Source organism: Eubalaena glacialis, chromosome 13, assembly GCF_028564815.1.
Source record: "Eubalaena glacialis isolate mEubGla1 chromosome 13, mEubGla1.1.hap2.+ XY, whole genome shotgun sequence".
In the NCBI taxonomy this organism is placed as follows: domain Eukaryota; kingdom Metazoa; phylum Chordata; class Mammalia; order Artiodactyla; family Balaenidae; genus Eubalaena; species Eubalaena glacialis.
The window spans coordinates 42,017,345-42,039,289 of NC_083728.1; the positions used below are offsets into that span (position 1 = coordinate 42,017,345).

General features: G+C 36.9%; 1 protein-coding gene across 4 annotated transcripts in view; it reads left to right on the forward strand.

Moving 5' to 3' along the window:
• The window catches only part of PLCB1 (phospholipase C beta 1), a 684,234-nt gene that overhangs the window by 488,769 nt on the left and 173,520 nt on the right, over positions 1-21,945 (forward strand). For all 4 annotated transcript variants that reach the window (XM_061209981.1, XM_061209982.1, XM_061209983.1 and 1 more), the window contains exons 8-9: positions 5,923-6,023; positions 7,628-7,794. In XM_061209981.1, the coding sequence (XP_061065964.1) occupies positions 5,923-6,023; positions 7,628-7,794 (268 nt within the window). The remainder of the gene's footprint in view (positions 1-5,922; positions 6,024-7,627; positions 7,795-21,945) is intronic.

Here is a 21,945-nt window from a genome sequence, read left to right on the forward strand (position 1 = left end):
AGTCTGTTTCTGTTTCATACATAAGTTCATTTGTGTCATATTTTAGATTCCACATGTAAGTGATATCATATGGTACTTGTTTTTCTATTTCTGACTTACTTCACTTACTATGATAATCTTAAGTCCATCCATGTTGCTGCAAATGGCATTGTTTTGTTCTTTTTTATGGCTGAGTAGTATTCCATTATGTATATATGTACCACATCTTCTTTACCCATTCAGACTCAACAGATATCTCTTGAGCTCTGACTATGTGCCCTCCATCACTGAGAATATGGTAGTGAGCAAAATGAAGTTCCAGTCCCAGGATTCAAGGACCATATAATCTCTGGAGGCGCTAGTCAAACACTTTGACTGACGTGTAAATTGGGGGGGAATGCCATGAACAAAAGGAATGGAGCACTGCCACTGAAAATAAGGGAAGTTCATTCCAGAAAAAGAAAACAATATGTGCAAAACCCTGAGGCTGGAAAAAATGTACTGGTTTGAGTAACTGAAAAAAGACCACTGCATTTACGCATGAAAAGAAAGTGTGAGACACTAATTTAGAAAGACATGCAAAGAATTTTTTTCCTCTGCAGTTGCTCCGGAATTGACCTTTACTGGATAACATCTTGTGAAAAATAAAAAAGATCAAACATGCTAACTTATTACTATAAAACTAGCTAAGAGAAAGAAGGAATAAAAAAATGAAGCTGAATAGGAAATCAAACCCATCAATCAATTCTCTGTAAATTGCAATTTTCTAAACAATTGGATTCTGACAATTCAGTCGATAAATACAAATTGAGTTTTTACAATCCACTATGTCTATTATAGGTTCACACTTTCAAACCAATGTCAACTGGAGACATTTTTAAAGGAAAATGAAATTCAAATAACGGGAGTTACGTTTAAATTGAAAAAAAAAATTTATCTTTAGTAAATTAAATGTTATGACAATTTTTTGAAAACAAATTGGAGATTTTTAAAAAACTATAATCAACCTCCATCATAAAGTTTTGAAAGCTCATTATTCACAGTAAAGTATACTTTAGTTGGAGGACTCGTAGAATTACAATGCTGTAAAAAGATCTAAAAACCAAAGTCAGTTTCAGAGCTAGGAAATAAATGTTTCATTGAACTGACTATATTTTAAATCCTTGTTGTAATTTCATATCTACAGAACAGTGGCCGTAGAAAATATCCACTAATTAGCAAAGATACACTGACAAGAGGTGTTTTAAACACTCCACAGAAGAAAAGGTTACGTAAATGGTAGACAGTAATACATATCTGGGAGCCTTATATAGCCAGTGGTTGTTCAAACTAGATTTAATTGTGTTCTGTAAATAGATACATTACCAGAAATACTGTGGATATCCTGTTGAGATTTTTAAAACATTATCTTTGTGCACATTGTTAGGGATAATTAATGCACTTGAACTTGTATCCTGACCAACATGATCCATTGAAATAACACATTCCTTAAAGGGTACTCCTTTAGAGATTTCAAATGCTTGCTAAAGTTACCTTAATTGTTAAAAAGTAGTACTATATCTAAAAAGAGAGACAAAGCAATTACTGTCTTCTTTAATAATCCAAACGTATTTTCCAGTGAGAGCTTTGAAGACTTTTCCATATTCAGAAAACTACTACTTTACTCACAAACTTTCTGAGAACAGAAAATAGTGTGTATGCACCAAATTCCCTTTGATTTAAGGCTTTACTAACTTGAAAAAAAAGCTCACTGACATTTGGAATCATATTATAGTCTTGGCATAGCACTGACCTTTTAATGAAGAAGATAAGAATAAATCCATATTTTTTTTATAAAATAAAGTTTACTATAGTTATCAACATACATGTAATACCAAAGAAAACAGCGATTATTTTGGATTTAAAGAATTCCATAAATTTTACTAAAGAATACTATGAACAAAATTTACAAAAGAACTTCTCCCAGGATAACTGTAATAGGTTGCCTTTCTCCTATGCCTTATACCCAGAATGTAAATCAGAAATTCATTCAGCTGTGATTCTTAAAATCACTAATATCACAGTTCCATTTTAGAACCACATTATGTATTCAGTTCATTATCAGTAGTTTACTTGTAATTATTTCATGTACTCTCTGGCTGTCTCAACTTTTGATTTATAACTTTAGAACAAAAATACTGAGAATAGGTTGAAATCCTGAATTTACCAGAAAATAATTCATTGATTTGTTAAGATAAAATCTGTATGTGGACTCCTTATTCATTAATGTCCACTGAATTAAATTAATATGTTTTTGAATAATGTTTCTGAATGTTAAATACCTGTTTATTATAGAATTGTTTTTTAAATCTACAAATGTATAAAGAAGAAAATACAAACAGTATCCAAAAACTGATATGCAATTTAGTTTTCTGGATTACAGTGTGAGTTGAGGAATCAAGCGACCTTACTTCAAAACATAGCAACCGCCACCCCCCCTCAATTTGATGCCTTAGACAAGTTTTGTAACCTCCCATCTCTTCAGTGTATGTATCTGTAAAAGGGGTCCCTAACCATGCCAACCTCATAGAGTTGACATGGGATTAACTGAAAACATTCAAGTAAAGCTCATAGAACTATATACTTGACATACAGTAAGTGCTCAATAAATATCAATTCCTATTATCCTCTGAGTATTTTTTTATATGCACATATATGTGAGTTTTTTCTCTTTTTTTATTTTTAATTTGGCATGTGGATATGTCATAACTTGGTCTTTGGAATCTGGAAATGTAAACGCCACCAGTACTATCATCAAGTTTTTGTTTAATCTTTTCTCTTTTGAGATTCTTTGTATACAAGCATGGAATTGAAGCAACTATGTTTTTAAAGTATGGAAATTCTTTGTAGTTTCTGGAATAAATGGGCCTGATTCTGACTGTATTGGTCTCTTAATTCTCCCTCAAAAAGTTTTGATAACAATGGCAACAAATAATCACTGACAATCTGTTTTGTATTCGAGCCATGATGTGGTGAACCAAGTCCTGGACTAGGAGACCGAAGACCTAAGGTCTGGTCCCATACCCGGGTTCACCCAACAGACATTGATTAGGTGCATATTATATGCCGGACATCATTCTTGGGACACAAAGGAATTAAATAAGAGATAGTCACTTTGCTCAAAAACACAGTCTAGTAGATCATCAGAAATATAAAAAATAAAGGAAAAATCGTGTGATGGATGCTCTAAGGAAGGTATATAAAGGTGGATTTTGGACACAAAAAAAGAATGTGTCATCTCTACCTGGTTTGGTAAGGAAGGGTTCACAGAAGAGTATTTGAACTTGGGGTACAATCTTAAGAGTATCGGACTTTAAGTTTCCTCCTGCTTAAACAGGGCAATGAATCTATTCTATCCACTTCACCAAATCATGAGGTCCAGGAAAAGAAAATAGGTGAATGACCTTTGTGAATTTCAGCCTTATTTAAAATATTCAGAATTGGTAATTGCCTGTAGCTTTTCCCTAATTATCTCCCCCATACTCTTTCACTTGAGTTTTCAGTGGTGCTCATTTTAACTTATTTCTCCAACATATATTTTCTCCCATTTTCACCCACTGACCCTAAAGGGTATCCTCCTCCGTCAAGTTGGGCAAGAGAAAAATGAAGCTGTATTGAAATGTTGTCCATTTTCTATGTGCTAACATCCAACTGGTAATATAATACTGTATTTATTCAGCTTATTTCATCAATGTGTCCTCTCTAATAGGAAGTTCTAATTCATAGCTGGTAAGTAAACATGGTTAGAGTTTTAGAAAAGCATATTGCTCTATGAAATTATGTTTATGGAATATTATGCAAATGGCTTTAGTTGAATCTGATGTTCTGTGGGAAGCATACTTGCTGTCAACTTCCACTTTTGTCATAAATTACACTCATTCATTTAGTAAATATTTATTGTGGACCTGCTATATGTTACAGATTTAGCAGCTAACAAGCAACACACAAGTCCTAGCTTGTGTTGATCTGCAGGTTAGCAAGTAATACAGAGAACTGTACAGTTGGGAGCACAAAACAGTTAAATAAGTACTGAAATATGAGATAAGTGTGGTGTGATGGTAGCACAGAATGGAAGACAAAACCTGGTCTAAAAGGAAGAGATTTTAAGCTAAGACAAGAAGGGAGAAAAAAAAGAAGTCAGTAAGAAAAGGAAAACAATGATTGATATCCTTAGACAAATCTGTTTATTTGTATGCTGGGGGGACGGGTAGGTAGAGTGAGCTCTAAATAGTAACTAAACAGTAAGGAGACTGGGAGAACAAATTTGGGGTTCATCAAATCCAATAAAGTCTGATGCTTGAGTTGGCCAACAGAGCCACTGAGTATTTCCTTGAGATTTGTTTTTAAATCTCTCTTCCCTGTATCTCTCAGCCAAAGAGTAGGATAGAGAGGCTCATTTCTGGCTATTTTAAAAACTACTTAAAAGAGACATGGGTGTCTAACTCTGAGAGAGGGTGGCACTAAAAAAGTGTGCATTGTCCAGCCAAAAGGTTTTCTTTCATTTTGTATCAATAAATTAAACGGAATTTTGGAAACCTGTTTATAGGTTATACTTGTCCCCATCTTTTGAGTGGCAAAACACCATGAAACAATTTATGGGAATTTCCCATTGTTCTAGGAATTGGCCACTTATGCTCATGATTTCAAAGTTGGTGTCCAGGTAACTGAACTTAATGGTGTAATGCATCTTGCTATATATAAATGATACATGTGTTGTTTGGTTGTCTCAAAATGCTGTTTTGCAAAATGGATTTTTTTTTCTGCTCTATAAATCGATTTAGTAAAGAAAATATTATTTTATTCGTTCATTTCTCAAATATGAGACTCCTGCTGTTTGCCAAGTGGTGAGCTAAGTTTTCTTATCTGTTAGCAAGCAGTGTAGTCTCAGACCATAATTCAGACAATAATTTTTAGATATTTCTGTAAAGGTACATTTCCAAAAATAAGAATACGGTAAAAGGAAGGGTGTTTTCTTTGTTTTAAGGACTTGAAAATAAAAATAATCATATAAACACATACCTGAAAAAGGAAAAACGGCATGAAGAATGTCCTTCCTGTTAACAAAGGCTTGAATACATGCTTCCTGTTTCCATGGCAGCCCGACTAAACAGAAAAATAAGTCATAGAAGTCACTTTTTATATCAATGACTTGCTTTCCAAACAATAGGACCAAGAGGAATCAGTGAGAAATAATGACTGATGTCCTACTTATGAAAACTGTTTTGCAACTTATCAGATTACTTAAACCAGAAAGAACGTTGTTTGAAAAAAAGACACAAAATTAGGATTTTATCTTTTCATTTTGAAAATGTCTTTCTCCAGGTTCTTTACTTTAAAAAAAAAATACATTCATTCAAAAGTCTGCTAAACAGCACATAGACAATGTGAATGTGCTTCATGCCACTGATTTGTACACTTAAAAATGGTGAAATGCTATATTTATCTTCTGTATATTTTATCACAATTAAAAATGAGATTGAAGTCACCAAAAACAGCAACCTAAAAAAAAAAAAATCTGCTGAACAGACCCTGTTTTCACTAGGTCTAACCTTATTTATTGACTGTACTTCAGAAATTGCCTTAACATCCCTTTAGAAGGAGAAAACTCTTAAGCTTAAAATATAATGAAAAAACAGAAAATAAATCTTTTGATACCTCAAAGCCAGTGTCCAAGTGAACTCCACCGCTGGCCTCATAGATGTTTTCTGAATGTTCACCCTGACCTCCTATTGATCTTATGGAAAAACCCCAAATGAACTTTTTGGCCAACCCAATAAAAGAAGGAAAAGAGGAAGGAAGGAGGGAGGGAGGGAAGAGAGAGAGAGAGAGAGAGAGACAAAACTGGGAGGATGAAAGATAACAAAGAAAAAGACCATTTACTGACCCTCTTGTTTTATTCCCCAGAATGATTCGATACCTCAAGAAGATTTCACTCCAGAAGTGTACAGAGTTTTCCTGAACAACCTTTGTCCTCGACCTGAAATTGATAACATCTTTTCCGAATTGTAAGGGAACACATTTTAACTCGTTTTGTTCTGCCTTGGCGATGGTACTCAGGGTGCTAGCTAGGGCAGGATTTTGAGCAGTAGAGGGAGATGGCAGAACCTGTTTGTACACGATGAATAATAGCAGTGATTCTGTGTAATTTGATGGAGACAATCACGCATTCCTACCCCTGAGGTTCAACCACTTTTTTTTTTATTAATTTATTTATTTGTTTTTATTTTTGCCTGCGTTGGGTCTTCGTTGCTGTGCGCGGGCTTTCTCTAGTTGCGGCGAGCAGTGGCTACTCTTCGTTGAGGTGCGCGGGCTTCTCATTGCGGTGGCTTCTGTTGTTGCGGAGCACAGGCTCTAAGCGCGCGGGCTTCAGTAGCTGTGGCATGCAGGCTCAGTAGTTGTGGCTTGTGGGCTCTAGAGCGCAGGCTCAGTATTTGTAGCACACGGGCTTACTTGTTCCACGGCATGTGGGATCTTCCTGGGCATGTGGGATCGAACCCTTGTCCCCTGCATTGGCAGGCGGATTCTTAACCACTGCGCTACCAGGGAAGCCCTCAACCACCACTTTTAATGAGTGAAGTTGGCTATGATTTGTTGCAGGGTGTCTCTGTTTTGGAATCCTCAGGGGGCTCTGTGTGGTTTGAAGATTATGGCTAGAACAGAGAAGCATCTAGGCTTACTTTGTGGAGATAGACTGTTGTAGAAAGAATGCTGACATGGGAACCCGTCATATTACCTCTTTGCATCACATTAATGAAATGAGAAGTTTGAATTACTAAGAACCTTCCCAGCTGAAAATCATTTGCTTTTATGTTAGAAATCATATAGGCATTACTTTTTAAAAAATGAATGAAAAAAAAAGAAAAACAAATCAAAACACCAAGGTAAATATGGGGAAGTAGCAATTTATCAATACGTTTCTTGATATACTGAAATCTATGTGATGACAGATCAATCCAAAACTGACAGACTAAATAAAGATGTCTTCATATGAAAAACAAGCAAACAGTGCTGCTGAGAATATCAGATGTACTCACTTTGTCATGTTCATTGCCATCGACTATTGATTGAACATCTGCAATATCTGTACTATTGAACTTGTCTTTGGGTTGTCAACAGAATTGAAATGGGAAGTTTGAATCACACTATATTGCAGAGTTATAGACTCTTGCTGAAGCATAATTTTAATGAAAAGAAAAATGTGCCCAAACATATTGGGTATTTTTAGTAATGAGAAATAAATACATCTTTAGATGATTAAGCGGGATATGAGAATTTGATGACTAAACCAGAAGTTTAGCATCATAATCAAAAAACAACCCATAATCTGTGTTCCATTTAGAGTGGTGCATCTTCACACACAAGATACAGTATTTCCCTATTGTGGTTTTCTTATGCATTTGGTATAGTTCAGGGGCATTGGGATTTGGTGGCAGTGATTGTAAAAGTTTGTGATGGAACAACACAATGTTTTTAGGGCAAGATAGGAATTCCAGTATAGCATGCTCTTGCCAGGTATGGCAGGAGTTTGTTTCCACATAGCTAAATGCAAATATATGAATGAGACTTGGTGGAAAAACCTTCTAATTTCCTGGTTTTTAATTGTTTTTAGTGGTGCCAAAAGCAAACCATACCTTACAGTTGATCAGATGATGGATTTTATCAACCTCAAGCAGCGAGATCCCAGGCTAAATGAAATTCTTTACCCACCTTTAAAGCAAGAGCAAGTCCAAGTGTTGATTGAGAAGTATGAACCCAACAACAGTCTTGCCAGAAAAGGTCAGTCCACTTTTTCCCACACCAGAGCAAAGCTCGAGTTCTAATTGTGAGTGGGCCACCCTTTGTAGTCATATACATCAAGGATTATTCAGGAGGGTTTCCCACATTTATATGCCCGCTTTTCTCTCTGACTTAAATCACTGGTGGTTTAATCAGAAGATTTTTTTAGAGTTTAGTATGTGATGTTTTTGTTGTTGTTATGTATATATATATGTGTGTGTGTGTGTGTGTGTGTGTGTGTGTAACATTGTTTTTTAAATGTCCAATCATTTGTTTTGTTTCCCAGTGACTGAATGCATCTTTTTTTCAGACAGGAAATTCATTATCTTAAAGGTTGCCCTTTTGGGTCTGTTTCTAGCTCTTTGACATGACCCATAGATTTTTCTAAATCTCTAAAACTAAAGAGAATAATCAGTCCATTAGACCCTTATCTTATAGTAGTTTATAGTTTACACTACTGATGAATTTTTCCACTTGAAAAGATATTTTAAACTTTGGCCTTCTGTGTTAAAAAAAAAAATTAGTGTTTGTAGGAAAAAAAAAAAAACTGGTATCAGAAAGACAGCACTAAGATGCCTGAAAGTTATTGAGAAATATATATTTTTGATTCTGGAGAAATGACTTGCCAAAATAAGATCATGAAAATTCAGTTGCCAGGAGTTTTCAACTATATGTGGCATCATGGTCTCTAAACTGGATCATCCTTTACCACTAAGACCAAGTGTCATCTGGATTGAAATACCTTCACTGAGAATATTAGTGTGTTATTACTGATGTTATTGTAAATTGACTAGTCATTCCATAGGGAGGAAAATAAAGTGCAATTAACCAATTATTAAGAAATAAATTGCATGTTAATATGCAAATAATTTATAAGTAACAAATAACTCTGGCAAGCTTGTGGTCATTAATAAGATGGTTATCTTAAAACCATCCTCTAAATGAAAAATGAGAGTATTTATTAAATATCAAAGTAAAATCTTATCACTAATTCTATCTTACATGTTATTATTTGGGAATTTATAGATGAATTATTTTAATTTTTAGTTTTATCATTTTACATATTTTAGTTTTAGTCTTAGTTTCTTCGTCAGGCACTTTGCCTTTGTTGTTGTCATCATTCTTACTGTTGCCGAGGTCAAAGGAAACAACTGACCCAACAGTACATGTTGGCCTTGCCAGGCCTTCCCCTCCAGCCCCCTCAGATCTGATGCCCTTTCTTCCCTGGTGTCACAGAGATGGGATTTCTTCTTTCATTAAACCAGAAGAACTCCTTGGAGATTTCTCATAGATAGCTTGACAGTTCCCTTCTGAAATCCAAACTTCGCCAAAAATAACTAACACAGTGTTTTAACAATTCTGACAAGACTTCTAAAAACAGTTAGCCCATGCCACCAGGAAAACAAAAAGCTTTTGTGAAACCAATGAGGCACTTCAGAACCTAAACTTTGCCCTTTTCTCCTCCCTTCATACCACCTTGCTGGTGGTCCAGGCTTCATCTAGTGCGTGATGCCCCCATACATCATACTCTGATGACTTGGACAAAGTAGAGGATACAAAGGAAAATACTACAATAGGTTACTGTAAAACTCTATCATCCTGGAAGAACTGATTTTGATTCTAATGGAAATTAAGACTATATCTCTTAACATTTGCATGAGTATTTAGTTCCATCTTAGAGCTGTACTAGGTGTGAATTCCATAATCATGCAGACATGTAAAATTCAGGTATATTTAAAAAATAGCAACTTGATTTATTTTTCTACAACTTAATATGATATTGATCATGAAGCCTCTCTGTCAGCATTGATGTGATTTTTTTAAAATCACAGTATTCATTTCTCAACCCCAAAACTCCAGTAGGAAGATAAACTTGAGATGTCTCACACCAAGTCATTTTGTTTGCTGCTTTGGCTCTGTTTATGTGAACAAAGAAGATTAGAGAAGATTGTTTTATTCTAGCAATTGTTGTTTCACAGTCAAAAGGATAACAATTTTGAAATGTTTATTTGTAGGAATAAGAAATTGTTGAGTTAGACCTCAATTCTTTAGTAATCAAAAGTTTGAAATATTTTTCCAAGGATGAAAATCATTTTTTACTTGATTTTGCAGTTTATAATATCTGATGTTTGACTTTAAGATCTTTACAGGAACTCCTTTTTATATGCAACAAAGTACAATTTAAGAAAGTATTTATTATATGGCTTCAATGATGACTGATATGCAAGGAAATTAGCTCTCACTTATCATGTGACTTTCAAAATGTTTATTATCATTTTACAAAGAAGCAAACCAAAGCTTTGAGGTCAAATGACTTACCTAAGATGTCATACCAAGATGCTCTTCAAGAAAGCACAGTTTTTAACTTTCAGTCAACTAGTTAATATGTTTTAATCAATAAACACATAAGAAAATAAGTAGGGAAGTTTAATATTACATTATCATTTTTTCTGTGGCACCTTACATTTTTACTAGTTCTTCAAATGTGCCCAAGCAATAATTAAATTGACCACAAACTCAGTTTCATTTATCAGAGAAAGACACTTCCATACTGCCTATATTTGATATAAAATCATGGGAATAAGATACATACAGAAAATCCATATATAATAGCATAAATATACATATACTATCTGATACAAGAAATATATTTTAAAGTAGGTGTTAAACAAATAAGCAATACACAAAATTGACATATGCTAATGTTTAGTTTTTATATGCATTTGGTATAATTTTGACATAAAAGGTAATCTTAAATTAATGAAAAGTTTTCAATGTGGCTAAAAGCCTAATGGCTAAAGCTGAGCGTAAGTGAGCTGACTGATGGCATAGCAGCTGGAAGTGTGAAGTGAAAACCCAGAAGAGCTGACCAACAGTGATGCTCTGTTGGCCCCCTGTCATGAGGACGTTACCCACATTCCACGCCGGAATTTCTGTTTCTGTGGATGTATGTATTGGTTATAAATAATCAGAAGGTTTCTGTGCAGTCTAAGGCCAAATGTTCACATGTTTGGGTTTCACAGAGTTGGAATCTTGCTGCAGAAGATACTATTCTCAAGGGAGTTAGGTTTATTTTTACAATTTAAAATCACACACTGAAAAATGCTGTGGCCCCAAGTCAGCAAATGTTTCTTCCTTACCATGTTGTTTGCACTGTAGGCCTAACTGTGCTTAACACAGGGCTGCACAATGACTCCTGCCTCTTCCAAACAAAAGGGTCATGAATGTCCATTTGAAGACTCTTGTCTCTTAGAGTTATTTTGTTTATAATTTAAATTCTTTAGAAGAAAGGCATTGAGTAAAATTAGCATGAAAAATGAAATAGTTATTGGTGCCTTAGGTAACAGGCTGCAGACCTCTAGATTCAGCAGCTTTGTCTGTAAAAGAAGGCCAAATTATGCTTAAACTGCCAAACTGAAAGAAAAGAGTTAAGTTTGTTCATATGTTTATTCTTCTGTGAAGAGCAGGTGTTCATGAGAATTTGTTAAGCAATTGAATTAATATAACAGATCATAATATTAGCAGATGTTTCAAGCTACGTTTCTTTTTTATCAGCAGTTCTTCCTCTTAAATTTTTATACAGTGTGGTATAAAAAAGCTTCCCTGCTTTGTTGCAATTAAGATGAAACTAAAACTTTTAGTATTTGATCAGTACTCCATGAGTTAATAGTTTAATAGTTGAACTCAAAATTAATAATAGCAGAACAATTTGTTTTTAAGCAAAGCAAATAGAAGTTCAGGTATAGCAAGCATATTTGCTCTAAATAGACCTAAGCTAACAATGATTTGCATACTAGAAATAACCCTATTGTATTTTTAATATTGTTTTATTTTAAAATATTTATGCAAGTGAATTATACTGTGTCATTATTATCAACAACAAGAAGCACCCAGAGTGTGCTAGAGAGAGCACTGGACTTGGAAACATGCAACCTTTAGTATTAGGTGGAACTCCTTCAGTTGAAAAATGACAAACTTAACTCAGACTGAAGCACAGAAAGGAATTGACAGGTACATATAAGCAAAAAGTGAGGGTGTTAATGACTTAAGGCATGACTACATCCAGGGGCTCAAATGATGTCATCAAGACCTGTCATCTCCCATCATGTCCTCTGCACTGGCTGTAATTCTTGGGCAGACTCTCCTGAAGTGACAAGGAAGCCACCAGCAGCTCCAGGCCTACCAATCTCATAGTTCCATCGAAATACCAGAAACCAGAACATGGCTTAAGCCACCCAGGACCACTCCTGAACTAGGATCATTGTGGCCTGGAGGATGGAATGTACCAATTGGACAGACTTTGGTCACATGACTCTCCCTCGAGCCAATAAGGAGTCAGCTACCTGAGCCATGTGGACTGACAGTGGGAGAGGGGTGGTTCCCTGAAATTCACCTGGGGTGTGTACCTAGAAAAAGGAGGACTAGTCACCAGGCAGATAAAAACAGCAGATCCCACTAAAACTGGTCACAAATCAACAATTCATCATCTCTGTTTACCTTACCTTAGGAAGCCATTTAATCTCTTTGACCAGTTCCACCCCCTAGTTTTCTGATCTTTGAAAATATTCTGAGAGAATTTCTGGAAGAATTAAGTAAGTTGCTTATGATAAGAAGGTTGCATGTATTAATTGTTGCCTATTGAACCCTTGTTGATCTGAACTAATGAAAAATGAGAATTGGCATTTGTGCCAAATTATTTATGAGTCTGGAAGTGAGATTCAGAGCACTGGGCAGAGGCATTTCTGAATGCTGCTGTCTCTTGGCTAACAGGCTTATTTTACTTATTGCAATTAATAAAAAATTAGACTCATTTGGTGATGAAACCTGAAAAAAATCTGGTGAGTCATATCTGTGCACAAATGTTCATTTCCGACTCGATCAATATTTTATCTATATTTTTATTAAATTGGAATTATAATTATAGTTTAAAATGTAAAGATTTACACTGGAATCTTACTATTTACTTTATCACTTAATTTTCCTAATAGAGTTTTTAAAATCGTTATTTTCCCAACACCATTTCCCTTTACTAGGTAGAAGTTATAAAAAATAATGATTATTTTTATTAGTGTGTATTATGCATTCTTGAGACATCAAACATGCCATAATTAAGGAAAGAGACTGGCACTGTGTTATGGTTAAGCCAGTTAACCTCAGGCAAGTGACTTGACTTGCTTGAACTTCAGGTTCCTCATCTGTAAAATGGGATGATACCAGTTCTAGCAAACATCAGTGCTGATCCTGTATCCCTCGGCATACATGGTTCCAACACAGTCAACAGCATCTTCTGCAAATCTCTGGGACTTTCTCTCAGCCCAACCACAGCAAGCCTACAAGTGCCCAGCACTTCATGGCCCCAGGAGTAATTTTCACTCAGGTGGTAGTACCTCTCTTCCTTGCCCCTTGTGTGGCACATTTCTGATACGTGTTCTTCACATTCTCCCAGAGTTCCCATGTATGATTGAGCCCCAGTTTCCCACAACTGCAACCTGCTTGATAAGGTTCCCTTTATTTGCTGGCTTTTCTTCCCTTCTCTTTTCTCCACTCCCCTACTGTTAGTTCCTGGGTTATCTCCCAAATAAGCTGCTTGCACTCAAATCCTTATCTCAAAGCCTACTTTTAGAAGAACCAAAACTAAGACAAGCACTTATCAATAAATGGCCTTAACAGAATCTAAAGTGAAAGATGGGTAAGGTCAGAGTAGCTGAGCATTGAGAGAAAAAAAAAAAAAAAAAATGGAAGGGCTGTGCCCATTGCTCATCCCTTCCAACATGTCACATGTTGCCTTAGCTGTTACCATTCCTGAAGTCCTGGCTGATAGCCTCAAAATCACGGGATCTCCTGTCTACAAGGGACTTAGCCATTTAGCCCCAACTCTCAGGTCATAGAAGAGGCAGCTAAGTGACAATGTTGAGAGTAGGACTATATTTTCTGTGTCCCAGTTCTTTGCACCACTCCAGACTCCCACGTGGAGCCCTCCATTAGGCCTTGCTCAAAAAATGCAATGTCAACTATTTAGAAGTTAGCAATTTGCATCCATAGCAGTGGTTTTCAGACTGTCCTTGACATAGCATCCTTTTATTTGTGTTTGTTTCATCTCACAATGTCTCATTGGATTGGTCAATGTGTAGGAAGAACCTTTAGAAGCACTATTTTGGTTGAATGAGCGGAGCCTGCATTGTAGCTGGTGATGGCTGCCCTACTCCTGTTTATTCTCCTGCTCTATCCCATTCTATGCAGGCACTTCTGCCCAAACCCCAGGAGATTCGAGATGCTCAGTTTAAAAACCACACATCTGGAGGAGATATTCACTGGCCTAATGATCTGCCTCACCATTAAGGTGGCATCCATTTAAATACTTTTATCTAGATGACCTGTGTAGCAATAAAAGAAATAAAAGAACAAAAATGAGTGAACAGAGGCAACTCAAATGAGATAGATTTTCTTCCCAAAAGACAAAGACAGATGAAAGCTGTATGATGTAGCCAGTTCTTTTCATATCTTAAGTTACTACACTAAGAAAGCTGCCAAAAAGCCACTCTAGTATTTTATTGATTACAATCACATTTAAATCCCACCTATTGACTTGCTAGCCTCTGTGGAAGGGCATAGAAGAATGACATTAGCATCTGTGAGTATATTCCAGGCTCCTCTTAACTCTGTGTTTTGTTTATTCATAGACTTCTCTGAAGTATTTGAGACTGACAAAAATGAAAAAAAAAATTATTTTCAAGATAGCCATTATGTCACTGTTCATCAGTTGGCTTGATAACTTCCTTGAATTTCCTTTCTTGATTGCATTTCCTCCTTTCCCAGGAGGGAGGAACTGGGCTTGAGGAAAGCAAATGCCTGGCTCAGAAGTCCTGGTTATTTTCTCTTGCATCCTTTCTTTCTGTGACCTCAGTGTCCACTCAGAATTACAGATCTAGCCAGAAAGCCACAACCATGTCCATTCAAAGCTGAAATGGCTTTTGTTCAGAAAACAACCAGTCGGAAAAAAAAAAAAAAAAAAAAAAAAAAAAAAAAATATATATATATATATATATATATAGTAAAAGACAAAAACAAATGCAAGTTTTAAAGAGGTGCAGGAGTGAACTTGGTAGCATAATCCACCCCAGTCTGTTGAGTGTTTTTACAACCTCTCTCCCTCATCAGACTATACCTTCCCATGATGCCTTGCCGTTGTGGGTGAGAACTAATGGGACAAAGCAAATAATGGCTATTTTCTCCTAGAGGTAACCTCCCATCAGAACAAAGCATTAATAATCACTGACTGTTACACCTTTTCCCTTGCCAGCAGGGGTCAGGGGGCGGGCTATGGCTCAGTTAGAAGGAACGGCTTAGCAGCTTGCACTGTGCTGCAGAAAAGCCAGGAAGCCACAGGCATTGGACCCGAACATCTGCTTTTCCCAGAGCTGAGTTTTGTTGATAGTTGATTTTACACCAAATAAGCGGGAAGGAAGCTGATTGAATGCAGAGAGAATCAACTCCATGGAAAACATATGATGACCACAAGGAAGCCAGATGAGGTGAGGGGTAGACTGTCTAACCTAACACTTCACAGAAAAGCTGAAAAATGCACCGTGGCAATGGGTGAAATGTCAGGAAGCTGAGAATGACCAATAATTTCATTCATTCATTATAGAGATTCTAGGAGCCCTTCCTGAACCACTGCAGTCTGTAGGACTCCAGTTGCAAAAGCAAAATTACCTGCAGAGTAGGGATGGCACCATTTTAAGAGGAAGACTTAACTGAGGATGTTTGAAAAAATTAAATTTCTCACCTAACACCCTACCTTACGTGTAGAAAAGGAGTCCAAAATGCTTCTTATTAATGTTGTTACTGTTACCTAAAAACTGGGTTAGCCTCTTGGTGGGTATTGAGCCAATAGACACAGCCAAGCCAAAGATCGGGAGAAGGAAGGATTATTACTTGCAGCAAATAAGGAGAACACCGGGGATCTTTTCCAAAGCAGTGTCTCCCCTAACAGCAAAATTGGGGAAGTTTTAAGCTAAGGGTACTTGCGTATTCATGAAGGGGCTAGAGCAGATGAGAATTCAGCATAAAGTTGAGGCAAAAGTCGAGAGAGTCCAAGCTTTAATTGACTGAAGTCAGGAGGGTCAACATCATCATTCCATCTTCCACCTGGGAGGGGGCCTTAGTTCCTGCAGAACTCAAAGGTACATTATTATTATGTATATCCCTTGAGGAGGAACTAGGACTCTGCTTTATCATTGCACTACCCTTTGACTGCCTTTTCTTTGTTCCTGCATTCCTTTGTTCCCTTAATACCGTTGATTCCTGAGACCTGTTCAAGGGTAAGCATTGTGGCCAGGCTTAGATCACTAAATGGCTTAGACCAAAATGGGTTCTCTTATGTCAAGAAAACCATGCCTGGTTCTCCTTCTCCAGGGACTCCCCCTAACCTATCTGCTTACACTACTTGCCTTTGTTTAGGTTCCCCCAGCAGTGACCCTGGGAGAAGAATCCAAATATAAAGAGTTTATTTGAAAGGTGATCCCAGGTAGCACCAGTAGGGCAATTTAGGAAGTAAGAATGAGGAACGGTAGGCAACCATTAAATGTTGCATCATCTCTCAGTCCAGGGCAAAACTAATGTCCATCTTACCCAAGGAACATGACATTCTCGTTAAGGATCTAGAACATTTTGCTCTCCTTTGTGTTATGGTCAAGAACCATTGTGAAGGGTCTCCTCTCATGGAACAATGTGATGGTGCACTAATAAAATGCGACAGACTTGTTCCCTACCCTCTGAGAACCTCTAGCCCTAAATGATCAATCAGCCGTTACATAAATCTAGTGAAAAAGACTCCAAGCCCATGTTTAAGAGAGTAGGGTACCAATCTGGATTCTGTTTTTATCTAGCCATGTCAACTTAAAAGGACTGTTTAATCTCACTGGGTCAAAGTTTATCTGTCCTGTTAAATAATAAAATGCTGTCTTACCTACCAAACAGAACAGTGTGATGTAAATAAATTGCAGATGTGAGAATACTTTGAAAAAGGGAAAGTGCTAAATCAAAGTTAGGTGCTATTATTAAAAACTTTCACACAAAACCACATTAACAAGTTCAGCTGAATACAGGGAGAACTACAGGGGCACAAAAAGCCATGACAGCTGGGTCGTGGGGTTGATCTGCAAAGGCTTTTGAGAAGAGCACATATTCATTTAGTGGAGATTATTACACGATATCTTGGACTTGTATTTGTACATAGTTATGGTAATTGAACAGTTTTGCAATCAAGATGGAATAAGAATGCATGACACTTTTCAGCCTAAGATAAAATAATAATGCCTGAGAACATGTATAGAATATACTAACTCCAGGATTGAAAAGAAATGGATACAATAGGCAAAGAAACCAACAAACTTTATACACTATACAAAAACACAGTTAATTGGCAAATGTAATAGGAAAGTCTGTGCCCAAGCAAAGAGAATTGAAAAGGGAACATTTTATAGATTATTTCTGTAAGCAGGCAAATAGATTTTGGTGAGCCATGGGATATTAGAGTCATCTGCACTTGCTTTCTCTGAGCTGGTCTAGCAGAGCTCACATAAGGGTCAAAGCACCAGGAATAAATGTGAGCCAAGGACATACCTTCTCAGAGCTGTGCTTGCAAGTGATTTTAGGAGGTGCTAAGCCATTGTACCAGTAGCTTTCCAACATGCCCTGGTATCATTACATTAGGACTGAGGATTGAATGGTGATGAATGGATTCTCAAACACCTAATCCCAGTGACATCGAAACATGTGGGTGCCAGATCCTGCCTAATTGGCATTTGGCTCAACAAAGTGAGGCTGGTGGCCATGCTAGTTGGCAGACACATTGTTCAGTTTGCCCATCCTAACTGTGTGATGATTCTGTAAGGATTTATAGGCCATCTGTCTTCCAAGGCATAATTTGTCAAGATTTCTCTGTGCTTCCAGGCTTTGAAAGATGTTATTTGCACGTGTTTGGCTATCCCTTTCAAAAGGTAACCTGCATTTTTTTTTTTTTTTTTTTTTATGCAAAACCCACAAAACAATGTCACATTTTCTGTTTAGCACTTCCGTTGTCCTCACATTGGCATGACACATTTTTTTTTGTTGTATTTTATTTTTCTTCCTACAAGTTAGACTCATGGATTGGAGAATAAAAATGTTAGAGGGTGCCTTTGAATTACTTGTGGAGATTAGAATGTAAATTGAGTCTGGAAAAGAATTTTAGATCTTGATAGACAAATCCAAATCAAAGAGCTAATGCTCATGCCTCTGCTAGATGGGTCATTTGTCCTGCCGGAACCCAGCTTCTTTTAACAAAAAGATTAAAGTCACATGTTTTAAAAAGATAAGTAAATCATGGGAAAAAGCTCTTCCTTGGTCTCATTCAGGGCTATTTTTAGGACTAATCCACATTGCCTCAATTGAAGCCAACGGCTACAGAGGCAGGATCCTCTCCTTTTCATCATCCTTGTTCCTCATCCAGGCCAGTGCTGGGAAAGTTATGTGGATAAACATCATCAGTCGCACTCACCACCATCTGCCTTCCCGTTGCCCTGGCACCACCTCCAGATCCAGCTCTCACACTGAGTACCCCTGTGACCTTAGACAAGTTGCTTACCTCTCTAAGCCTCAGTTTGCTCATCTGAAAATGGGAAGTAAAAAGTACCTCTCTTATAGGATTTCTGTGCCTGCCACATGATCAATGCACAGGTAATGCTAGCTCTTCCTGTTAGGATGATGATGATGGTGATGATGATGATGATTTACCTTCTCCTAGTACTAGATTATGTGCTGTACAGCAGGATAGCATAGTAGTTAATGGCATGGAACACAAAGCCTGACTTTAGGTTCAAATCCCATTTTATCCACTTGTAAGCCATGTGATCTTGGGCAAGCTACCTGAGTTTCTCATTCATAAAATAAGCATAAAAATAGTACCCACTTCATAGAGTTATTATGAGGATGGAATGAGTTAATATTTGCATATAGTAAATAGTATATAAAGGTTTATAAGATAATATATGGAAGATAGACTAAATTCATGAAGCTCTTCAAAGGCTGGCTCTCTCTTCCTTTACCATCCTGCTTGCACATATGTAAATATACTTCCTTTCAAGTCAGAATCCATTCTTTTTTTTAAAGTACTATGTTTGTAGACACAGCCAGCCACATTTTCTTTCTTTGACTCTCCACAGCATTATTTTTCACTTTAACACTTCGCCCCTGTTACCTTACATCTGCTTTTAGGACGAACTAGGTAGCAGTTCCATGTTGGTGCTTTGATGCCATGATGAGGTCATTTCCAAGGTAACCATCCCAGTAAAAACCACACACTGAACAGGAAAGAGCCTGACTTTCAAAACTTTCTAGTCACCTTAGTAAAGTGCCATGAATTCTATTCAGAGATTAGCTTGCGACCATGCCCTGCCGTCCTTTTCCCTTTCCTGGTCACAGAGCCCATGTAAAGTGTCATGTGAGAGTCTGGTGCTGAGGACTTGCCATCAGGCTCCTCATCTGTGCGATGAGGAGCATCAGCTTTTTTACATAACCTTATTGAAAGTCACTTTCATAAGCTTCTAGGTAGAAGGTGAGGGCTATGGATTTATTTCAAATAAACTTCTTACTTGTGAATTTCAAAAGAAATTCTAGCATTGCTGAGCAAAGATGTTAGAAGGAGAAAGTATTGACAGGGCAGGTAACTTGTCATGTCAGTGTCATGAAGGACAATCAGCTCTTTCATTGCTTAAGGATTGATTTGCTCTGTTGTGAATTATCCTAGTCCCCTATTTCTATTTTGATGGCTTTAGACATTTAATGCTGTCTGATTAGTGCTTCTGCCAGGGCCTAGGCAGAGGGAGAGAGTAAAGATAAAACTCTCCTGCTGTTCCAGCCACTGGGGAACACCAGGGCTTGGAACTTTCTAGAGCATCTACTGGAAAGGAGCCACAGGCTTCTCTCTTCAGGACTTGGGACTTCCCCTAGGCTTGGGGACAAGGAAGCCTTGGTAGAAGAGTGCCCTCAGAACCAAGCCAAAATGGTACTCTTAAGTTCTCCCTTCTCTTCCATCCCTCCATTCCCTGAGACAAAATTAGAATGCTGTGTTGCTGCCTGTATTGGAGAAGAGTGAGAGGGTCTTGGAAAGTATAAGGGAGGAAATATCTTGTCTGTTAAATACTCCCGCCTGATAAATACCTGGGAGCTCAGGCTGCCTCTGTGACTCTGACTACATTCTACCTGGGAAAAGACACAGCAAGGAAAACTTGACTGACAAATTATCCATATAGTGCCATCTATGGTGAGATATTAGTCACTGCATACTTCTCACCAAAAAGATATGAATGAAAGACAACCAAGGAGATCCACGATAAGTCCCTGACCAGGCAAAGCAGATCTATAGCAGAAGACCTTCAGTTTCTCCCATCTGATTCATTTTACCTAAAAATAGTAGGATCAAAAGGATAAAGCATGTGAAATCTGATTTTTTTCAACTTAATCAACAAAATTCTGCAGTCTGGTATAGTAGAGAAATCATGGATCATCAGGATAAATAGAATGAATAGTCTAGACATATTCAACTAATTAAACTCTCTCTTGAAACCACACTAAAATTGCATTGTATTTTTTTAAGGCATAATCTGGCAAGAGTGGAGATAATAGGGTAAGAGACAATAATTACACAATTTTGGCAACTACCTATAGGTTTACAGCTATAACGCATCTGAGAAAACTGATCATAGGTTTAGAGTTACAACCTAAAATAAGGAGGGTTGGTTGACAGCTGTTTAAGGAATAGTCAGAACTCCCACCTGGGAGAAAACTAAAGGTTTACCTTCTGGAGACAAGAAAGCAGAGGGTCTGAGGATAACACAATCCCAGGTGAAGGCAGGGCTACCATTTGAAAGCAAAGAGATAAAGTGATCATAAACATTCTGCCCCTTCCCCCATTTGGCTCTGGAAGGCTGGCATCCAGGCCTTTATTTTCCTGGCAAGTGATTAAACAGATCTTCTCTCAGGACTTGATCGGCTCAAGAAGGAAGAATTAAAGGTATTGACATTAGGGGTTACTCCAAAGAGACAAAGACTGATCCCTCTACAATGATGCCTTATTAACTCTTATACTTTGCAGGTTCATATCAGATATACAGATGCTTTGAAAAGTGCAATCACCTTTTTAGTCCACCCATTTGAAATATGAACAGGCAATTAAAAATCACTAGACATATGAGGAAAACTTACTTAAAAAGTAGAAGTAAGCAAGAATAAAAGTAACCTTAGGGAAAACAATGACTATGTAGTTAGAAGAAAACTTTAAATATACATATATCATTAATATCCTTAGAAAGATAATAGAACATATTGAACCACTGAACAAAGAACAATGCTATTTTTTAAGGAAATGTCAGAGAACACAAACTGGCTCTTAGACATTAAATAGAGGGTAGCAGAAACAAAACACTCAAAGAAGAGTTGGAAATCAGGTGTGGAAAGCTCCCAGAGATTAGAGCAAACAAATAAAATGAAAAATTGGAGGGAGAATGTATGAAAATGTAAAATTTGATCAAATAATATTCCAGAAGACAGAGAACAGAAATTAGCATAGAGATAATTTATGAAAATGTTCCAAATAGAAGAATAATAGCTTTCAGACTACAAGGACTCCAAGAGTGTCCAGCACAGGGGATAAAAATAAACCTATACCAATGCACATCATTGTGAAGTTTCCAGAAACTGGAACTGAATAAGGTGCTAGAAATTTCCAAAGAGACAAAATAAAAAAAAAACAGGCCACATATGTTTTTAGGATGATGAAATAGTAATTCTTCAAATCTCTTAACAGCCCACTAGAAGCTAAAAGACAATGAAGCAAATTTTCTCACAAAAATCTAAAAGAAAATTTTCTTAACCTACAATGTTATACCCAGATAAACTAGCAATAAAGTATACAAATGTCATAAAGCCATTTTTAGACATACAAGGCTCAAAAAATTTAACACTCAGGAACCCTTTCTCAGGAAGCTACTGACAAATGTGCTCCCACTAAAATGAAAAGCTAACTATGAAGGAGGAAGACGTGGTTTACAAAAAATAAAAGAGATTCAACAAAGAATAGAAGTAAAAAAAAAAATGTTAATTGATTAATCT